The 23,545-nt window shown below is 38.7% G+C and overlaps 1 protein-coding gene across 1 annotated transcript in view; it reads left to right on the plus strand.

The window, feature by feature from the left end:
• The first annotated feature begins 277 nt into the window (after positions 1-277).
• Positions 278-23,545, plus strand: part of ptprc (protein tyrosine phosphatase receptor type C) — an 84,717-nt gene continuing 61,449 nt past the window's right edge. Inside the window, 12 exon segments of the mRNA XM_061884048.1 lie at positions 278-568; positions 658-751; positions 15,192-15,206; positions 15,457-15,471; positions 15,726-15,740; positions 15,995-16,009; positions 16,264-16,278; positions 16,533-16,547; positions 16,803-16,817; positions 19,731-19,811; positions 19,902-19,919; positions 19,998-20,258. Of these exon segments, the coding sequence (XP_061740032.1) occupies positions 688-751; positions 15,192-15,206; positions 15,457-15,471; positions 15,726-15,740; positions 15,995-16,009; positions 16,264-16,278; positions 16,533-16,547; positions 16,803-16,817; positions 19,731-19,811; positions 19,902-19,919; positions 19,998-20,258 (529 nt within the window). The 5' untranslated portion in view covers positions 278-568; positions 658-687.

The raw sequence follows: 23,545 nt of genomic DNA on the forward strand, positions 1-23,545 counted from the left end.
AATAAAACATGATCACATAGACATGACGGAGGACAGAAACCTCCACATAACTAATTGCAGTAAACTGAATAAAAAACGGTCTTACAACGTCCTGTCTTGTATTATGTAATTATGTCGCTCCATCTGAAGAGAAAGTCACCTAACGTCTCGAATGAATGCAAAAATGGTGGCTATTAGGGCGGAGTCCGGAAGAAGAGGACCTGAAAGATGTTTCACTTCTGTTTGTTGTCTCATTTGGAAGCGTTCTGCTAAAAAGTCTGATTTCCCACAAGGCGCATTTGAGTGAACACGATATTTAAGCCTCCAACACTAGAATTTTGTGGGGGGTTTTATTTTCATTTTTTTAAATGCGTTGACCGATTTTGGTCTTCCAGTCAGATGTGAGATGAGACAACTTCCTGTTCTTGGTGACAGTGCTGAAATGAAGCTTCCTGCCACCAAGCGTTAAGGTGAAGGCGGCCTGAATTCAGCGTGACATCACTCTCACTTCACTCGAGGACCGAAGGCGAGGTTTTTCGGCGTAGGGGAACAAGTCCAGGAAGCTGCGTCGACAGATAAGACTTGAAGAGTACGTGTGCGTCTTGAATATTTGTCTTCTTTCCCTTCCTGACCTCCGACTTCATCGACGTTTGCCTTCTTGTCGGCCCCCCGCTGTAGGCGACTGGTTTATGGTGTTTGGCGGCACACATGGAAGGTCTGCACGGTCTCAGGACCCTGCTGCTGTGGGCGGCTGGCATCTCTTTGGCCTACTGTGAGTAACCAAATGTCAACTTTTTTCAACCATTTTTCCCCCCATTTTTTAAAGCATATTAAAAAAATAATAATAATAAAATTAAAACACATTAAAATAATTGATAATACGTTTATTTTCTTATTTTATATATATATATATATATATATATATATATATATATATATATATATATATATATATATATATATATATATATATATATATATATATATATATATATGTATTTTTATTTTTATTTTTTTTACTATAATTGTATGTATTGTCTGATTGTGGTGTTGACATTTCCTGCACCTACCAACAGGACAGCTCGAGCAGATAGCGTTACGTGTACAAAATACTGAGAAAAGGAAGAAATTTAACACAATGCTATGTTTCTGTTCTGCTTTGTTCGAGAATGTGGGTGCGACATGGCCAAAAAGGTCTTTTTTTTTTTGGGAGGAAATCCACTAGTATAACCAAAGAAATTGCTCAAATGACTATATTGACAATATCTGAAGTAAACAAACTTTTTTGTTACATACCGTATTTTCTTGAATTGCCGCAGGGCATATAGTATGCGCCTGCCTTTAATTACCGCCGGGTCAAACTCGCTTCCCAAAAAAATTAGCGCATGCTTAGTATTACCGCCTGGTCAAACTCGTGATGTCACAAGTGACACTTCCCCTGTCATCATTTTCAAAATGGAGGAGGATGATTTTAAAACCGGTAATTTGAAATCGCATAAAGGCAAGAAGATTAAGAGCTATTCAGTAGGACTTAAGGTCCATGCTTACATCACACTCAAATTTTTACTGCATACCTTTGGTAAGTGCCGGAGTGAGAAGAGGTTTTAAAATAATTAGCGCATGCTTACTTTTACCGCATGCCTTTGGTAAGCTCATTAGTGAGAAGAGGTTTTAAATTAATTAGCGCCCCGGCGGCAATTCAAGGAAATATGATAGATCACGTTACAAATGAAAAAAAGTGTGTATCGGCCAAAAAGGACAGGACTTAAAGGGGTGCCTTGAGGAACGCCTCAGTTATGTGAATCACAGGTTTAAAATGTCAATGCAAGGATCTGCCAATGTGTTTACAGTTCAATTTCAGTTCAGTTTCAGTTCAGTTCATGCATGCAATGCAATGTAATTCATCACATATTTCCAGTTGTTTCATTACACCAAGTCCGAAAAGGTGTAGGAAAAAGCTGAGCTTATTTAATCAAACCCCTTTTCAAACTGTAGCAATTTTATCCCATTGTCTTGTTCTCTGTAACAAGGGGCGGCATAGCTCGGTTGGTGCCAGCAACTTGAGGGTTCCAGGTTCAATCCCCGCTTCCGCCATCCTAGTCACTGCCGTTGTTTCCTTGGGCAAGACACTTTACCCACCTGCTCCCAGTGCCACCCACACTGGTTTTAATGTAACTTAGATATTGGGTTTCACTATGTAAAGCACTTTGAGTCACTGGAGAAAAAGCGCTGTACAAATATAATTCACAGTTCACACATGACAGTGAACAAATAAATAATAAACAAATAATATACCACAGTAAGTAAACAAATATTAAATACATAAATAATGTTTGTCTCAATAAAAAAAAATAAAATAAACTAACAAGCTCCAAGTTTTGTCTATAAACAGGAGCTCTCAAGTTATTTTAGGAATCTGTTGCAAAAATGTTTGTGTCCCAAATTTTGAAGTGAACGCGGGGGCTGGTCGGTATCTTGTCATTCCCAAGACGGATTGGTTCCATCGGCCACCAGTTGAATAACCCTGCCGTACAACCTATTCAGTGGTCTAGTGGTTAGAGTGTCCGCCCTGAGATTGATAGGTCGTGAGTTCAAACCCCGGCCGAGTCATACCAAAGACTATAAGAAAAATGGGACCCATTATCTCCCTGCTTGGCACTCAGCATCAAGGGTTGGAATTGGGGGTTAAGTTATTCTCTATTGTAGGTTAATCTATATTTACTTTGTCTATTTTTAATGTTAATAAGGATACAATAACTTATACATATTATCAATTATATGGACGATAACTATTTATTGTCGTGGCGGAAAGTGGGTGTGGGGGGTGCGAAATCTTTTCTTCTTCCTACACAGTGTGTAACAGAAAACAATTGAGAAGCATTTAGAGACACAACATGGGTTTGTGTGCATGATAGGAGCTATATGGTAAGCCTTAAAGGCCTACTGAAATGAGATGTTCTTATTTAAACGGGGATAGCAGGTCCATTCTATGTGTCATACTTGATCATTTCGCGATATTGCCATATTTTTGCTGAAAGGATTTACTAGAGAACATTGACGATAAAGTTTGCAACTTTTGGTGCTGATTAAAAAAGCCTTGCCTTTACCGGAAGTCGCAGACGATGACGTCACAAGGGTGAGGGCTCCTCACGTCCTCACATTGTTTGTAATGGGAGCCTCCAGCGGCAAGAGCTATTCGGACCGAGAAAACGACAATTTCCCCATTAATTTGAGCAAGGATGAAATATTTGTGGATGATGATATTGATAGCGAAGGACTAGAAAACAAAATATAAAATAAAAAGCGACGGCTCCGGGCGGCGGCAGTGTGAGCGTTTCAGATGTAATTAAACACATTTACTCGGATAATTCTGGAAGATCCCTTATCTGCTTATTGTTTTAATAGTGTTTTAGTGAGATTGTAAAGACATACCTCGAGGTCGGATGGCTGCGGTGAACACGCAGTGTCTCAGAGAGAAGCCGAAGAGCCAAGTTCACAGCTGCCTTTTAAACAGCTACTGCATGAGGAATAATAATCCAATGATGTCTCCGGTAAGATATATATCACAATTTTCTCATCCAAAAACATGCTGGTTGACATAGAGACATGTTCGCTTGACCACTCTGTGTTAAAAACAAAGAAACACCGGCTGTGTCTCGGTGCTAAAGACAGCTGCAATCCACCGCTTTCCACCAACAGCATTGTTCTTTATAGTCTCCATTATTAATTGAACAAATTGCAAAAGATTCAGCAACACAGAGGTCCAAAATACTGTGTAATTATGCGATTAAAGCTGACAACTTTTAGTCATGAGTGGTGCTACGCTAATATTTCCTGACAGTCCGTGACGTCACCCGCATGCATCATCTTTCCGCGTCGTTTTCAACAGGATACTTCGCGGGAAATTTAAAATTGTAATTCAGTAAACTAAAAAGGCCGTATTGGCATGTGTTCCAACGTTAATATTTCATCATTGATGTATAAACTATCAGACTGCGTGGTCGGTAGTAGTGGCTTTCAGTAGGCCTTTAAGTCATTATAAATGTAAGATTGAATGTACACTCCTCTCTGAGCTGCAACCTTATCGTGGTAGAGGAGTTTGCGTGTCCCAATGATCCTAGGAGATATGTTGCCCGGGGGCATAAAGCCCCCTGGTAGGGTCTCCCAAGGCAAACAGGTTCTAGGTGAGGGATCAGACAAAGAGCAGCTCGAAGACCTTTATGAAGAAGAAAAAGCATGGACCCAGATTTCCCTCGCCCGGACGTGGGTCACCGGGGCCTCCCTCTGGAGCCAGGCCCGGAGGTGGGGCACGATGGCGAGCGCCTGGTGGCCGGGCCTGTTCTCATGGGGCCCGGCCGGGCACAGCCCGAAGAGGCAACGTGGGTCACCCCTCCAATGGGCTCACAACCCATAGTTGGGTGCAATGTGAGCTGGGGGGCAGCTGAAGGCAGGGCACTTGGCGGTCCGATCCTCGGCTACAGAAGCTAGCTCTTGGGACGTGGAACGTCACCTCACTGGGGGGGAAAGAGCCTGAGCTAGTGCGCAAAGTCGAGAAATTCCGGCTGGATATAGTCGGACTCACTTCGACGCACAGCAAGGGCTCTGGAACCACTTCTCTCGAGAGGGACTGGACCCTCTTCCACTCTGGCATTGCCGGCAGTGAGAGGCAACGGGCTGGGGTGGCAATTCTTGTTTCCCCCCGGCTCAAAGCCTGTACCTTGGAGTTCAACCCGGTGGACGAAAGGGTAGCCTCCCTCCGCCTTCGGGTGGGGGGACGGGTCCTGACTGTTGTTTGTGTTTACGCACCAAGCAGCAGTTCAGAGTACCCACCCTTTTTGGCAACATTCGAGGGAGTACTGGAAAGTGCTCCCCCGGGTGATTCCCTTGTCCTACTGGGAGACTTCAACGCTCACGTTGGCAACGACAGTGAAACCTGGAGAGGCGTGATTGGGAAGAATGGCCGCCCGGATCTGAACCCGAGTGGTGTTTTGTTATTGGACTTTTGTGCTCGTCACAGTTTGTCCATAACAAACACCATGTTCAAACATAAGGGTGTCCATATGTGCACTTGGCACCAGGACATCCTAGGCCGCAGTTCCATGATCGACTTTGTAGTTGTGTCATCGGATTTGCGGCCTTATGTTTTGGACACTCGGGTGAAGAGAGGGGCGGAGCTTTCTACCGATCACCACCTGGTGGTGAGTTGGCTGCGATGGTGGGGTAGGATGCCGGACAGACCTGGGAGGCCCAAACGCATTGTGAGGGTCTGCTGGGAACGTCTGGCAGAGTCTCCTGTCAGACAAAGTTTCAATTCCCACCTCCGGAAGAACTTTGAACATGTCACGAGGGAGGTGCTGGACATTGAGTCCGAGTGGACCATGTTCCGCACCTCTATTGTCGAGGCGGCAGATCGGAGCTGTGGCCGCAAGATAGTTGGTCCCTGTCGGGGCGGCAATCCTAAAACCCCTTGGTGGACACCAGCGGTGAGGGATGCCGTCAAGCTGAAGAAGGAGTCCTATCGGGTCCTTTTGGCTCATAGGACTCCGGAGGCAGTGGACAGGTACCGACAGGCCAAGCGGTGTGCAGCTTCAGCGGTCGCGGAGGCAAAAACTCGGACATGCGAGGAGTTCGGGGAAGCCATGGAAAACGACTTCCGGACGGCTTCGAAGCGATTCTGGACCACCGTCCGCCGCCTCAGGAAGGGGAAGCAGTGCACTCTCTTTAAGAAGGGGGACCGGAGGGTGTGTTCCAACTATCGCGGGATCACACTCCTCAGCCTTCCCGGTAAGGTTTATTCAGGTGTACTGGAGAGGAGGCTACGCCGGATAGTCGAACCTCGGATTCAGGAGGAACAGTGTGGTTTTCGTCCTGGTCGTGGAACTGTGGACCAGCTCTATACTCTCATCAGGGTTCTTGAGGGTGCATGGGAGTTTGCCCAACCAGTCTACGTGTGCTTTGTGGACTTGGAGAAGGCATTCGACCGTGTCCCTCGGGAAGTCCTGTGGGGAGTGCTCAGAGAGTATGGGGTATCGGACTGTCTTATTGTGGCGGTCCGTTCCCTGTACGATCAATGCCAGAGCTTGGTCCGCATTGCCGGCAGTAAGTCGAACACATTTCCAGTGAGGGTTGGACTGCGCCAAGGCTGTCCTTTGTCACTGATTCTGTTCATAACTTTTATGGACAGAATTTCTAGGCGCAGTCAAAGCGTTGAGGGGTTCCGGTTTGGTAACCGCAGGATTAGGTCTCTGCTTTTTGCAGATGATGTGGTCCTGATGGTTTCATCTGACCGGAATCTTCAGCTCTCGCTGGATCGGTTCGCAGCCGAGTGTGAAGCGACCGGAATGAGAATCAGCACCTCCAAGTCCGAGTCCATGGTTCTCGCCCGGAAAAGGGTGGAATGCCATCTCCGGGTTGGGGAGGAGACCCTGCTCTAAGTGGAGGAGTTCCAGTACTTAGGAGTCTTGTTCACGAGTGAGGGAAGAGTGGATCGTGAGATCGACAGGCGGATCGGTGCGGCGTCTTCAGTAATGCGGACGTTGTACCGATCCGTTGTGGTAAAGAAGGAGCTGAGCCGGAAGGCAAAGCTCTCAATTTACCGGTCGATCTACGTTCCCATCCTCACCTATGGTCATGAGCTTTGGGTCATGACCGAAAGGATAAGATCACGCGTACAAGCGGCCGAAATGAGTTTCTTCCGCCGTTTGGCAGGGCTCTCCCTCAGAGATAGGGTGAGAAGCTCTGCCATCCGGGAGGAACTCAAAGTAAAGCCACTGCTCCTTCACATCGAGAGGAGCCAGATGAGGTGGTTCGGGCATCTGGTCAGGATGCCACCCGAACGCCTCCTAGGGAGGTGTTTAGGGCACGTCCAACCGGTAGGAGGCCACGGGGAAGACCCAGGACACATTGGGAAGACTATGTCTCCCGGCTGGCCTGGGAACGCCTCGGGATCCCCCGGGAAGAGCTAGACGAAGTGGCTGGGGAGAGGGAAGTCTCGGTTTCCCTGCTTAGGCTGTTGCCCCCGCGACCCGACCTCGGATAAGCGGAAGATGATGGATGGATGGATGGATTGAATGTACATATGTTATAATTTTAAACAATGATCACAGACACTTTAGTTTGCTTACAGAAAGTGGCTCTTTGTGTTTGTTGTGCTGTCCTTTTTTGTGTTTGCACCGTTATCGTAGTTGTTCATATTTTTAATGGGAAATCAAAATTGTCATAATATATCTGAATATTCACCGCCAAGGCTCTGCGGGCCGCAATTACACTTAACTATAAAGTTCAGCAGTTGTAAACTTATTTGCCTATTTGAATATTTGCCTGTGGGCTGCAAATGGCCTGGGGCCCGCTAGTTTGAGACCACTGCTTCTTGCAGACCTTTACATACTGTATAATGTACTGTATGTTATAAGGCTCATAACATACAGTACATTATATACAGTATGTATGTTATAAGGGTTATGATATAAAGTACATTATGGAGTGTGTATGTTATAAGGCTTATAACATACAGTACATTATACACAGTATGTATGTTATAAATGTTATAACATACAGTACATTATATACAGTATGTATGTTATAAAGGTTATAACATACAGTACATTATATACAGTATGTATGTTATAAATGTTATAACATACAGTACATTATATACAGTATGTATGTTATAAAGGTTATAACATACAGTACATTATATACAGTATGTATGTTATAAATGTTATAACATACAGTACATTATATACAGTATGTATGTTATAAAGGTTATAACATACAGTACATTATATACAGTTTGTATGTTATAAATGTTATAACATACAGTACATTATATACAGTATGTATGTTATAAAGGTTATAACATACAGTACATTATATACAGTATGTATGTTATAAATGTTATAACATACAGTACATTATATACAGTATGTATGTTATAAAGGTTATAACATACAGTACATTATATACAGTTTGTATGTTATAAATGTTATAACATACAGTACATTATATACAGTATGTATGTTATAAAGGTTATAACATACAGTACATTATATACAGTATGTATATCATTAAGCTTATGACACAGTACATTGTATACAGTATGTATGTTAAAAGGGTTATGACATACAGTACATTATATACAGAATGTATGTTAGGAAGCTTATAACGTACAGTACATTATACACAATATGTATGTTATAAAACTTATAACATACACTACATTTTATACAGTATGTGTCTTATAAGGCTTATAACATACAGTACATTATATACAGTATTTATGTTAGGAGGCTTATAACATATAGTACATTATACACAGTATGTATGTTATAAAGCTTATAACATACAGTACATTATATACAGTATGTAATAGAAGGCTTATAGCATACTGTACATTATATAAAGTATGTATTTTACAACATTTATAACATACAGTACATTATATACATTATGTATGTTATAAGGGTTATGGCATACAGTACATTATATACAGTTTGTATGTTATGAAGCTTATAACATACATTACATTACTATATATACAGTAGGTATGTTATAAGGCTTATAACATACACTACATTATATACAGTATGTATGTTAAAAGGGTTATGACATGCAGTACATCATATACAGTATGTATGTAATAAGATTTATAACATACAGTAGATTATACACAGTATGTATGTTATAAAGGTTATGATATACAATATATGATATGTGTATGTTATACTGGTTATAACATACAGTACATTTTATATATAGTAGGTATTTTGTGAGGCTTATAACATACAGTATATTATATACAGTATGTGTGTTCTAAGGGTTATGACATACAGTACATTATACACAGTAAAGTACCCAATATATGGACACAAATGCAATTTTGTTGGTAGAATGTCATCCAGGAACAGTTCTTAAAAGTGTTTCTTGAATAGTAAAGGAGCATTCACAGCAGAAATAAATACTGATTAATCTGCAGATGTACATGATTAATGCAATACATTTTTGTGATTAATCTCATCAGTTAAGTCATTATTTTTGACAGTGCTAGGTCAAGGGCAAGGTCAAAGTTGATTTATTTACATAGCACAATTTTAAAACAGACCATTGCTCCAAAGAGCTGTGCAGAATAACACAGAAAAGTAAAAGATTAAAAATAATTATAATGAAAATCACATTTTATGTATAAAACACACTTAAAAATGCATATAAATGATGATAAAAGGTGTAAAAAATACAAACAAATAATGCCCATATATAAGTCCGGCTCAGCTTGTGTTAAACACCAACACAAATAAGTGATTTTAAAGAAGATTTACAAGTATTGAGAGAAATTCAAAGGGAGAGCGTTCCAGAGTTGAGTTCCAATATAAGCTATAATCATGACTATTTGGAAATTAAGAAAGACATTTGTTAAATATTTAACTCTTTATGAAGTTAAAATGTTCACTTTTTGAATATAAGTTTTCTATCAAAATAAATCTATCAATACTTTTTCCAAAGTATTGAATTCAAAATTCAGTTTATACAAAATGATACAAACTAAACAGAAAAAAAGGTAGATGTCCAGTAAGTATTTTTTTCAAATAATGATGACTTTATATATCTTTTATTGGTCATTGCCAGCCTGCATTAATCACCTCTGATCAAAGTTGGCTCTCAAGCTGGCTGCAGACATGCCTGAGCCCAAAGTCTACCACTTCCGTGTTACATTCTGACTTGTCCTCATTTCCTGGCTGAGCGGACTAAAACAGAACCTGAGTGAATGACTTGAAAAGTAGAGGAAAAAAAAAAGGGGAAGCACAAAAAGAAGAAGTTACGTAGTTCAGAAATGTTAGCTCTGCGGTACAACTTGAGCGGCTTCTTAAAGGAGAGTATTTGTCAAAATGTTGGATGTAGACATTTGATGGGGTAGAATATGAAACGTGGACCGACAGCAAATATAGGCTATTTTTTGCTCTACTTTCATGTTGGATTAAATAACTAAAACCGTTTACGTGAAGTACAATATGTGTTTGAGTTCGATGGTGAAAAGTGCAAGAAGCATGCATCACCCTAGAAAAACAGCAGTGGACCAAACCACATCCTGACTACCAAAGTGCACCTTAAAAAAGCTCAGTCTTACAGTAAAGTTAATTTAATTTTTTAAATTAACTTTACTGTACTTTAAAAAAAAGTGCATGGAGTTACTTTAGGTTTTGAAGAGGTTATTTGTGATTATTTGAATAAAAAACCAATGTGCGTTTCAAAAGGAGCTCTCGAAAGTGACACGATTGTGACTGTCAGTGTGAAGCAGGAAATGGTGGGTGAGGTTTTGTACTGAGAATACACTCATCACGTTCTGCTTTCTGCTCAATATTTTAAACGTGGCCCTTTTATTTTTATGATATGTGCTGTCAAACAATTCATTTTTCAAATCAGTTTAATTAATAGATTTGAATTGTGATTCAGTGTAATTTATCTCAGTTAATTACTTGTGTGCATAACTTTAATTAACTTTTCTTTCTTTTTTTAAACACAAATGCAGTTTTATTGGCAGAAGGTCATGCACAAATATTTTTTCATTTATTTGTTCAAAACTTTGTAACGGTTTTGAACAATTCTGCAATAATCAGAATCAGAAAAACTTTATTAATCCCCAAAGGGGAAATTAAAATGTTCAGCACAATCCCATTCAAGATCAGACAAACATTACAGGGAGACAGAACAGGATCGCTGACGGGTCTGCCAACTTCTGGCGTCCCTTACAAAAAAGGTGAGATACAGGTAAACAATGGGGGGGGTTGAGTTTGTGACAAAAAAAAATTGGTCTAAACCTGGGCCCCTGGAGAGGGGGTCCAGACTGAGGTCAAGGGAAAAAACAACTCATAGCCGTAGCACACATAACGTTGCAAACAACAAGGTGCTGATACACATGAAAATAAATTGTACTAAACACATCCATAAACATAATTCAGAGTGCGTTTACTCTTCCTTTAAACAATTGCTTAAACAAGCAATCCTATAAACTGCATGATAAATCTATGTTTATTAATGTTTAATGCAGTATTTTTTGTGATTAATCACGTGTCATCTTTAAAAGAGGAAACACACTTTTTTTTTCCCATCTTGCTTATCATTCACAATGCGGATGTCATACAAGCACACATTTTTTTTAATGCATTTTCATTAAATGGGTTATACTTGTATTGCGTTTTTCTACCCTTAAAGTGCTTTGACACAATCTCCACATTCACCCATTCACATACACATTCCCACACTGATGGTGGGAGCTGCCGTGCAAGGTGCTAACCAAGACCCATCAGGAGCAAGGGTGAAGTGTCTTGCTCAAAGACACAACGGATGTGACGAGGATGGTAGAAGGTGAGGATCGAACCAGGAACCCTCAGGTTGCTGACACGGCCACTCTCCCAACCGTGCCACGCCGTCCTTGTGCACTAAATCATTCACACCAGGAATAATTGTTTTTATTTTACATCTATCCATTCATTTTTTACCGGTTGTCCCTTTTCGGGGTCACTGGAGCCTATCTCGGCTGCATTCAGGCAGTAGGCGGCGTACACCCTGGACAAGTCGCCACCTCATTGCAGGGCTTTTATTTTACAGACAAACATAAAATAGATGACAAACTGTCGATTATTCATTTAAACAGCAGAAGTTTGTATGCAAACTACAATAACGTGAAGCATTTTTTTGGAACAATTGAAAAATTCAAAGTTAATTGCTAAAAACTAAATTGATTTTGCCCTGTTAGGATATGAACTCAATTATATCAACAGCACCAACAAAAAGGAAGGAAGTGGCTGTGTATGTGATAAGGAACTTAAAGGCCTACTGAAACCCACTACTACCCACCACGCGGTCTGATAGTTTATATATCAATGATGAAATATTAACAATGCAACACATGCCAATACGGCCTTTTTAGTTGACTAAATTGCAATTTAAAATTTCCCGGGAATTTTTTCTTGAAAACATCGTGTAATGATGATGTGTACGCGTGACGTCACGGACTGTTAGGAAATAGGAGCGCTGCACACACAAAAAAAGAACAGTAAAAATATCCGCATAATAAGCAAATATGGTAGCTTATTTTAATACTAATAATTAATACGAAGCACACACATTGTTTTGTCTGTAAATTTACGTCTGTTTTAGATTTTTGGGGCCCCACAGCTCAATTTTTTTTGGCCCGCAGCATATTGTCGAGATAAAATCCGCCAAAAAAAGAACAGTAAAAATGTAAGCATAATAAGCAAATATGGTAGCTTATTTTAATAGTAATAATTAATACGAAGCAGACACATTGCTTTGTTTGTAAATTTGTCTTTTTTAGATTTTTTTTTTTTTTTTTACATAGTACAATATCAAAACGGCCTCCGAATGCTTTGACTCGTCTGTGTGCGGCCCTTTGTTAAAAAAGTTTGGACACCCCTGCAATAGAGTGCACATCGAACATGTTTCACACTGTAATATGTGTACACCTCGGAGAAAGTGAAGAGGACACATTTTATTTTTACTGCTATGATGCCATCAGCAGGCGAGTCATCAGTCATAACTTCTACACAACTGTAAGTTAAAGCTATGTGTATTTGCTGCTCCCGGGTCTCCTGCACTCATGAAAAAATTATACTGAAGGAATCCATTGTAACTCTGTTTCAGACCACACATACATATCTGCTTTGACAGAAAGATAGCATAAAAAGTAGAAAAAGTGCCTGAAAGATATTTATTGGCATCAACTATTGTCTGCATCATATATTATTACTGGCCATATGATATTTTTTTGTGTTGAACAAAGGCTTTGCAGGTAGTCCAAATAAAGGTGCTTTCAAATAAACTTTAAATAGGCATTTTCTTGTATACTTTATATTTAAGTCGACTAAATTTACCGTAATTTTAGCTGACCAAAATGTTGTGTAATTTTGTTGACAGTAAATGAATCAATTCAGATGACTAAAATTGAAATACATTTTTGTCGAAAGGCTATGACTAAAACAACAACAAAAAAAGTGTTAAAATGGACACTCATTGTTAGCTGACTTTTGTTAGTGTTTATTTACGAGTTAAAAAAATAAACTCGTAAATAAGGGGAAGTGCTGTTCCCCTAAAGCTGTCCTGATAGAAGTACAATTCAACAAGATAAGATAAGGTAATCCTTTATTCCAAATGGGGACGGCGTGGTGCTGTGGGAGAGTGGCCGTGCACAACCCAAGGGTACCTGGTTTAATCCCCACCTAGTACCAACCTCGTCACGTCCGTTGTGTCCTGAGCAAGATACTTCACCCTTGCTCCTGATGGGTGGTGGTTAGTGCCTTGCATGGCAGCTCCCTCCATCAGTGTGTGAATGTATGGGTAAATGTGGAAGTAGTGTCAAAGCGCTTTGAGTACTTTGAAGGTAGAAAAGCGCTAACAAGTACAACCCATTTATCATTTATTCCATCCATCCATCTATTTTCTACTGTTTGTCCCTTTTTGGGTTCGCGGGCGGTGCTGGAGCCTACCCATACTTGCCAACCCTCCCAGGTTTTCCGGGAGACTCCCGAAATTCAGCGCCTCTCCCGAAAACCTCCCGGAAGAAATTTTCTCCCGAAAATCTCCCGAAATTCAGCGGAGCTGGAGGCCACGTCCCCTCAAGCTCCATGCGGACCTGAGTGGGGACAGCCTGTTTTCACGCCCGCTTCCCCACTATATAAACAGCTTGCCTGCCCAATCACGTTACAACATCTACGGATTTTAATAAAAAACTGCACTCACAAGGAGACGAAGCAGAAGAACGAGAAAGTTACAGCCATGGCGACGCCGTCTGTAATAGTGATTCTATATTGTCTGTTGCCATCTCCTGGTGAATGTTGGCTATAGCGTTATGGGGTTGCTTTTTGATTGGCCAACGATTTATGTGGTGTTGCGCACCTGACGGCAAGTGACTCTGCCAGTACGCAAATGGCAGAACAAAGGTTACTCAAATAGTGAAAGGTAAGTGTTGTTGGTTTTATTTTAGTAACCAGCAAGCACGGTACAGTTAGTAGAACTGTTTTTATTACTGTGTATTTGATAGGTGCCGTCTGAAATTCAACCATTTCTTTTATTTATGTATATAATAAAATAAACATATAGCTAGAATTCACTGAAAGTCAAGTATTTCATACACATATTTATATATATATATATATATAAATATATATACAATACTCGAGTATTTCATATATATATGTATATATATATATATATATATATATATATATATATATATATATATATATATATATATATATATATATATATATATATATATATATATATATATATATATATATATATATATATATATATATATATATATATATATATATACATATATATATGAAATACTCGAGTTGGTGAATTATACTACCCTCTTAACCACGCCCCCGCCCCCTACCTCCTGAAATCGGAGGTCTCAAGGTTGGCAAGTATGAGCCTACTTCAATCCGTATCGGGGAAATTTGCAGTGGTACAGCAGCAAAGTTCATAGATGATAAACACAAAAATAACTAAGTACACTAATTAAATTAAATTAAAAAAATGCTAAAATGAACTTATACGTGAAAAACAAATACTACAGTTTGACATTTTTTTTCGCAAAAAAAAAAAGAGCTACGGTTTTAGCACAAAATTGTAGTCAGCAAAAGGGGATCGAAGTTATTTATTATTTTTACTTATTTTTTCGCCTGGTTTTGTATCGTTCCGTGAGGTGTATGTTATTATTTTTTTTGTTCGGTTTGTACTTCATGAAGGTTTGCACTTGTGTTTTTCTTGTGTGTTTTTTGTTTGTTTTCATTACATTTGGATGTATTTGTTAGTTTGTATGATATCCATTAAGTAAGACAATGTATTATGTTGAAGGGGGCAGGAAAATATAAGATTTTTCTTAATCCTGCTCCTTCTCAGGCATTGGTGTGTAAATGTAAAATTGTATACCGTAATTGAGGTATAATTGTCTATTGATCAAAGATGTGCATATAAATAAAAAATGAAAAAAAAAATGAATGAAGTGTTAAAAATAAGTAAAAATCCAGAAATGAACACTTTTAATTGTCAATCAAGAAAATATTTATTACATTTTTATGTTAACTTTATAGTTTTTAATGGATCCAGATTTACCCGATTTATGTATATTCTTGACAACCATTCATTTTGCTTAATGAATACTTTCTCTTTTCCATTACTTTTTCCAGGTGAAAACACAACAGGTGAGTGACAATTCACACTATACAACATTTTTTTTATGTCGATGCCTTTTGCTATGATATTGCATAGCTTTTGTACACACTCAACATTAGCACATACCCTGGTTGCTAGACTTTAATCGGTCAGAGTTGTGTATAGAGAGGACAACCCGTTTTTAAGAAATCTCAATGATTGGTTCAAACGCACTCATGTGACTACAGGGCGCCAAATATTCTTAATGAATACTTTCTCTTTCTCCATTTCTTTTTCCAGGTCAATTCACAACAGGTGAGTGACAATTCACCCTATTCAAAATAGTTTTTTTATGTCGATGTCTTTTGCTATGATATTGCATAGCTTTTGTACACACTCAACATTAGCACATAACCTGGTTGCTAGACTTTAATCGGTCAGAGATGTGTATAGAGAGGACAACCCGTTTTTAAGAAATTTCCTCAATGATTGGCTCAAAGCACTCATGTGACTACAGGGCGCCAAGTATTCTTAATTAATACTTTCTCTTTCTCCATTTCTTTTTCCAGGTCAATTCACAACAGGTGAGTGACAATTCACCCTATTCAAAATAGTTTTTTTATGTCGATGTCTTTTGCTATGATATTGCATAGCTTTTGTACACACTCAACATTAGCACATAACCTGGTTGCTAGACTTTAATCGGTCAGAGATGTGTATAGAGAGGACAACCCGTTTTTAAGAAATTTCCTCAATGATTGGCTCAAAGCACTCATGTGACTACAGGGCGCCAAGTATTCTTAATTAATACTTTCTCTTTCTCCATTTCTTTTTCCAGGTCAAACCACAACAGGTGAGTGACAATTCACCCTATTCAAAATAGTTTTTTTATGTCGGTGTCTTTTGCTATGCTATTGTATAGCTTTTGTACACACTCAACATTAGCACATAACCTGGTTGCTAGACTTTAATCGGTCAGAGTTGTGTATAGAGAGGACAACCCGTTTTTAAGAAATGTCCTCAATGATTGGTTCAAAGCACTCATGTGACTACAGGGCGCCAAGTATTCTTAATTAATACTTTCTCTTTCTCCATTTCTTTTTCCAGGTGAATTCACAACAGGTGAGTGACAATTCACCCTATTCAAAATAGTTTTTTTATGTCGATGTCTTTTGCTATGATATTGCATAGCTTTTGTACACACTCAACATTAGCACATAACCTGGTTGCTAGACTTTAATCGGTCAGAGTTGTGTATAGAGAGGACAACCCGTTTTTAAGAAATTTCCTCAATGATTGGCTCAAAGCACTCATGTGACTACAGGGCGCCAAGTATTCTTAATTAATACTTTCTCTTTCTCCATTTCTTTTTCCAGGTCAAAACACAACAGGTGAGTGACAATTCACCCTATTCAAAATAGTTTTTTTATGTCGGTGTCTTTTGCTATGATATTGCATAGCTTTTGTACACACTCAACATTAGCAAATAACCTGGTTGCTAGACTTTAATCGGTCAGAGTTGTGTATAGGGAGGACAACCCGTTTTTGAGCAATCTCCTCAATGATTGGTTCAAAAGCACTCATGTGACTACAGGGCGCCAAGTATTCTTAATGAATAGTTTCTCTTTCTCCATTTCTTTTTCCAGGTCAAACCACAACAGGTGAGTGACAATTCACCCTATTCAAAATAGTTTTTTTATGTCCGTGTCTTTTGCTATGCTATTGCATAGCTTTTGTACACACTCAACATTAGCAAATAACCTGGTTGCTAGACTTTAATCGGTCAGAGTTGTGTATGGAGAGGACAACCCGTTTTTAAGCAATCTCCTCAATGATTGGTTCAAAAGCACTCATGTGACTACAGGGCGCCAAGTTACGAATCGGTTTGAAGCCGCACTTCCTCATTTTACATTTATTTGAATTGAAGGGTGTTTGCTGTGTAAACATGACCTATCCATCCATCCATCCATCCATTTCTTATCGCTTGTCCCTTTCGGGGTTTGGTGAATTACCACATTTTCCGGACGATAACACACGGGGATATAAGCCGCACCCATTAAATTTTTGAAGAAAAAGTTATTTTTCCATATATTAGTCGCACAGCCACAGATATGTATTTAGTGAAATTAGTTATTTATTAGTTACTTATTAATAAGTACGTTGTTTATTTACATACCTTAATTCAGGGGTGTCCAAACAATGGCCCGTGGGCCATGTGTCTTCAATTTGGCCCACGAGACGTGAGTTTAATAAAGCATCATTTCTATTCCATTTTAAAATCAAATTGTCTACTTCTGCCTTATCTCAATTTTGTGGTAAAGATGATTAATTTAGTTGGCATGCTTAGAATAAATTACTGTGCAGCATACACTTATATTACCCAATGCAAACAACTTCCCCTAGTCCTGGTGCGAAAAAAAAAAAAAAAAAAAATCCAAAAGACATGGTCACACAAAACACAGTATAACACAATATGTGGGTATGATAAACCAAAAAAACGTCCATGCACCATAAACAAATTCAGAATGACCATAAATATATTACAAAGTATGATGTGAAAAATGCAAAGTACTATTTCAGCAATTATTAATGTTTGGCGCATTTTAGCTGCTTGGTATTTTTGAAACTTTAAGGAGATTGTCACGGAAGTAAACAAGGTATGAGTCCAACTTTTACATACTCCTAATATCTAATTATATTAATGTATTATATTAATATATATATATATATATATATATAGTTACTTTACATACATGCAGTTGCCTTTGTCTTATTGTAAGTTTATGAGCTGGAGTATCCATCCATCCATTTTCTACCGCTTATTCCCTTTCGGGGTCGCGGGGGGCACTGGCGCCTATCTCAGCTACATTTAGAACTATTTTTAGACATATTATTTTGGTTTATTTAGTCAGGAAACCTAACATCAGAACGACTCATTTGCATGCTTCCGGGCACAGCCACACACGTTTTTAGGTAGCAAACATGGCGCCTCTCTTTTAGTTGTCAATACTGTCTCTATACACGACTCTGCAAAGTGTTACAGTGAGTAAATTGAGTCATGAGTCGAGTCTAGCAAACCTTGTTTACTCAGATTTTCTGTCACTTCCTAAGTTAATTTCATGAATCTGATCAATTAAAAATAGACCTGATCGTTGACACCTATTTTTCTTTTAGGTTGTTTAACAAGCTTTCCAACAATTTCAAAATCAAACATCAAGAAAGCCATGACTTTTTTAACACACAGGTCACACCTAAAATCATGACCACTATTGACTTTGTAATGTAAAGGTTGATTAGTGATTAATGATTAGTGCATTTTCACCAGGTTAAAATGTTCATAACTTTTTTTTAATATTTATCACAGGGGAATGATACCTACATCATTGAAATTGTCTTAACAAAACCCGTATGATAATACTACTAACTTAAATTAATAAATTTTTAAATATTCATACTGAAACACATTTGTGCACTACTACGCATTCAATCCCCTCAACAGTGTACAAAACGGGCTATTTTTTAGTGCATTTAAATATCGACAAACCTGAAGAAATTAAAATATATCTTACCCTATGTGCAACTATCAAGATTAGACTAATTGTAAAAACATATTAAACGTGAAAAAATAAAGTTCTTAAATATTTTAACTTAAAATTTGTATCACCCATCTGAAGCCGTACAAGCCAGTGGTACCGCTTGTTGTTGGTTGGTTCGAGTGAAAGTGGCGGGCAAACCCTCTCAACGACGGTACAGCTTCGCTAGCTTCTGGGTTCAGCTGACCTCGTCTCACGAGATCTAATTTCTCTTTAAATTTCCTTCTTGAAAATGGCCTTGAAAATATATATCTGCCACCTAATCACAGTTTGGCTCTCTTACTAATAAACAGTGAGCGCTGGGGATTTCTCTGCTAATTTCTCTCAAATTGGGTAAAAATTGCAAAATGCTATGAATTGAAAAATGGACAAGAATAAATAAGTGTTGCTTCTTCTCACTCCTTTTTGAAAAATTTGTAAAGATATATTTGAATATTTAGATTATATAGTGCAATAATGCATCATATAGTATCTGTCTACCTGTTCAAAATAAATTAAACCATAACCCTCCTAATTTTTGCAGTGACTGAGCGTAATTATGTCCACTTATTAAAAAATTCCAAACCCCCATGCGGTCCAAGTTGATATCTTTTTATTAGTTACACTCATTAAACAGTAAATCAAAGCATCATAATACAAATCAAATATTTTTCTAAGCAGATTAATCCTTGTTAGCCTGCTATCGAGCAGCGACAAGTGAGGCTTTGTCCGTGCATCCTGAGTGTGTAAACTAGCCGTCCCGCCTCCACCCACAGAGACAAAGATTGTGGATGACTAAGAGGAGGAATCTCTCTGATCATTTCATTCTGCAATTGAATAAACGCGCTCAGGTGCTTAGAGCGACGCACAAATTGAACCCTCTTGAATGATTTTCTACAGCCTGTCTAATGTCAAAAAATTGTCATCCATTCAAGTGTAAGAATAAGATTTTCATTGTGTGTTTTAGTTATTAGATAATCTGACGAAATGTAACCCATTCAGACTCAAAGGTTTCAAACAGCAGCACAACAACCTCTCCAGCAATTGTCACTCCGATGTCCAATAACGTTAACGTTACAAACGGTGAGTTGTTTTTTTATTTTGAATGAGTCCTTTGGATCCTTTATGAAGATGCGCTGATCTTGTCCTTGTCTTCTATCAATCAATTTACAGCGTCTGCCCCAATCCAGTGTGAGTATCATTTAATTTGACAAAATCTGTTGAAGTTCAGGCAAAGAAGATTCAAATTGGTGTGTTTTTGTCGTTCAGGTTCCTACAGTGTTACACCGATACCATTTGGGTTCATGTTCAACATCAAAAGCTCTGCCACTGGCGTGTACAAGATTGTTTTGACCGAGGACGGCCAGGCGCTGACAAAACACTCTAACACCACATCGGTCAACATCCTGAATCTGAAACCCTGCACGGAATATGAGCACATCGTCAATTATCACAATGACAAGAACGAAGAACAAGGAACTGGTTGTAACTTCACAAATCCTATACAGAAGACCTTTACTAAGGAAATGAGTGAGTAGAAAGGACTGTTGTGTTTTTGTATTTTGTGTCAAACTTATCTCTACTGCTCACTGGTGTTGTATTTTGCGGTGTCCCCCAAGGATCATTCCTCGGACCAAAATGGTTCAATCTAGTCATAATTGACATTTGTAAATTTATAAAGGATTTAAATGTAGTATTATTTGTAGATGACAAGATTGCGTTTTGTTCCGAAGAAAACACACAGACGCTAATACAAATAACAACAAGATAAATTGATACATTAAAGAGATGGTTTAACAAAAACAGACCATCCTTGAAATAAAATTATGTTGAAGAGAAAGTCACACAAATACCAAAAGACAGCGTAGACATTGACAGAGGAAAACAAATCACATTTCAATGTATAATTTTTTTAGTACTGCATAATTTGTATGTGTTCTTAATTGCTCTGTAGATTTCTATCATAAGTGATGCGGAAAATTCAGAACTATTTACATTTATTTTCCAAAAATATATATGTATAATGTAAATATGTGTGTGTGTGTGTGTGTGTGTGTGTGTGTGTGTGTGTATATATATATATATATATATATATATATATATATATATATATATATATATATATATATATATATATATATATATATATATATATAACCCGAGGCGTTCCCAGGGCAACTGGGAGACATTGTCTTCCCAACATGTCCTGGGTCTTCCCCGTGGCCTCCTACCGGTCAGATGTGGGAGGCGTCCGGGTGGCATCCTGACCAGATGCCCGAAGCACCTCACTGGCTTCTGTGTGGAGGAGCAGCGGCTTTACTCTGAGCTCCTCCCGAATGACAGAGCTCCTCGCCCTATTCCTTATATATATATATATATATATATATATATATAGTCAAGAACAAAAGTATTTGACCACCCTGCTATTTTGCAAGTTCTCCCACTCAGAAATCATGGAGGGGTCTGAAATTTTCACGGTAGGTGCATGTCCACTGTATGAGAGATAACCTAAAAAGAAAAATCTGGAAATCACAATCTATGACTTTTTAACAATTTATTCGTGCGATACAGCTGAAAATAGGTATTTGAACACCTGTCTATCAGCTAAAATTCTGACCCTCAAAGACCTGTTAGTCCGCCTTTAAAAGTCCCCTTCCACTCCACTGTATTATCCTGAATCAGAGGCACCTGTGTGAGGTCGTTAGCTGCATAAAGACACCTGTCCACCCCATACAAGCAGTAAGACCCAAACATTCAGCATGGCTAAGAGCAAAGAGCTGTCCAAAGACACCAGAGACAAAATTGTACAACTCCACAAGGATGGAAAGGGCTCTGGAGAAATTGCCAAGCAGCTTGGTGAAAAAAGGTCCACTTTTGGAGCAATCATTAGACAATGGAAGAAGCGAAACATGACTGTCAATCTCAATCGGAGTGGAGCCCCATGCAAGATATCACCTCCTGGGGTCTCAATGATGCTACGAAAGGTGAGGAATCAGCCCAGGACTACACGACAGGACTTTGTCAATGACCTGAAAAGAGCTGGGACCACTGTTTCAACGGTCACTGTTGGTAATACACTAAGACGTCATGGTTTGAAATCATGCATGGCACGGAAGGTTCCCCTGCTTAAACCAGCACATGTTAAAGCCCGTCTTAAGTTTGCCAATGACCATTTGGATGATCCAGAGGAGTCATGAGAGAAAGTTTTGTGGACAGATGAGACCAAAATTTACCTTTTGGTCATAATTCCACTATGCGTGTTTGGAGAAAGAAGATTGATGCGTACCTTCCCAAGAACACCATCCCTACTGTGAAGCATGGGGGTGGTAGCATCATGCTTTGGGGATGTTTTTCTGCTCATGTCACAGGATGACTGTACTGTATTAAGGAGAGGATGACTGCAGCCATCTATGTGAGATTTTGGCCAAAAACATCCTTCCCTCAGTCAAGTCATTGAAGATGAGTCATGGCTGGATCTTCCAACATAATAATGACCCAAAGCACACAGCCTGGAAAATCAAGAAGTGGCTTCGTAAGAACCATATCAAGGTTCTAGAGTGGCCTAGCCAGTCTCCAAACCTAAATCCAATTGAAAATCTTCGGAGGGAGCTGAAAGTTTGCGTTACTCAGCGACAGCCCAGAAACCTGACTGATCTAGAGAAGATCTATGTGGAGGAGTGGGCCAAAATCCCTCCTGCAGTTTGTGCAAACCTTGTGAAGAACTATAGAAGACGTGTGACCTCCGTAATTGCAAACAAAGGCTACTGTACCAAATATTAATGTTGGTGTTCAAATACTTATTTCCAGCTTTATCACACAAATAAATTGTTAAAAAATCATACATTGTGATTTCTGTATTTTTCTTTTTAGTTTATCTCTCATACAGTGGACATGCACCTAACGTGAAAATTTCAGACCCCTCCATGATTTCTAAGTGGGAGAACTTGCAAAATAGCAGGGTATTCAAATACTTATTTTCTTCACTGTATATATATATATATATATATATATATGTGTGTGTATATATATATGTGTATATGTATGTATATGTATATGTGTGTATATGTATGTATGTGTGTATATGTATGTATATATATATATATATATGTGTGTATACATGTGTGTGTGTGTGTGTGTGTATATATATATATATATATATATATATGTGTGTGTGTGTGTGTGTATGTGTATATACAAACCCCGTTTCAATATGAGTTGGAAAATTGTGTTAGATTGAAATATAAACGGAATACAATGATTTGCAAATCATTTTCAACCCATATTCAGTTGAATATGCTACAAAGACAACATATTTGATGTTCAAACTGATACTTTTTTTTTTTTTTTTGCAAATAATCATTACCTTTAGAATTTGATGCCAGCAACACGTGAAAAAGAAGTTGGGAAAGGTGGCAATAAATACTGATAAAGTTGAGGAATGCTCATCAAACACTTATTTGGAACAAACCACAGGTGTGCAGGCTAATTGGGAACAGGTGGGTGCCATGGTTGGGTATAAAAGCAGCTTCCCTGAAATGCTAAGTAATTCACAAACAATGATGGGGCGAGGGTCACCAATGTGTAAGCAAATTGTTGAACAGTTTTATAACAACATTTCTCAACGAGCTATTGCATGGAATTTAGGGATTTTACCATCTACGGTCCGTAAAATCATCAAAAGGTTCAGAGAATCTGGAGAAATCACTGCACGTAAGCGAGGATATTGTGGAACTTTGATCCCTCAGGCGGTACTGCATCAAAAACCGACATCAGTGTGTAAAGGATATCATCACATGGGCTCAAGAACACGTCATAAA

Source organism: Nerophis ophidion, linkage group LG22 (assembly GCF_033978795.1).
Source record: "Nerophis ophidion isolate RoL-2023_Sa linkage group LG22, RoL_Noph_v1.0, whole genome shotgun sequence".
NCBI classification, from domain to species: Eukaryota; Metazoa; Chordata; class Actinopteri; order Syngnathiformes; family Syngnathidae; genus Nerophis; species Nerophis ophidion.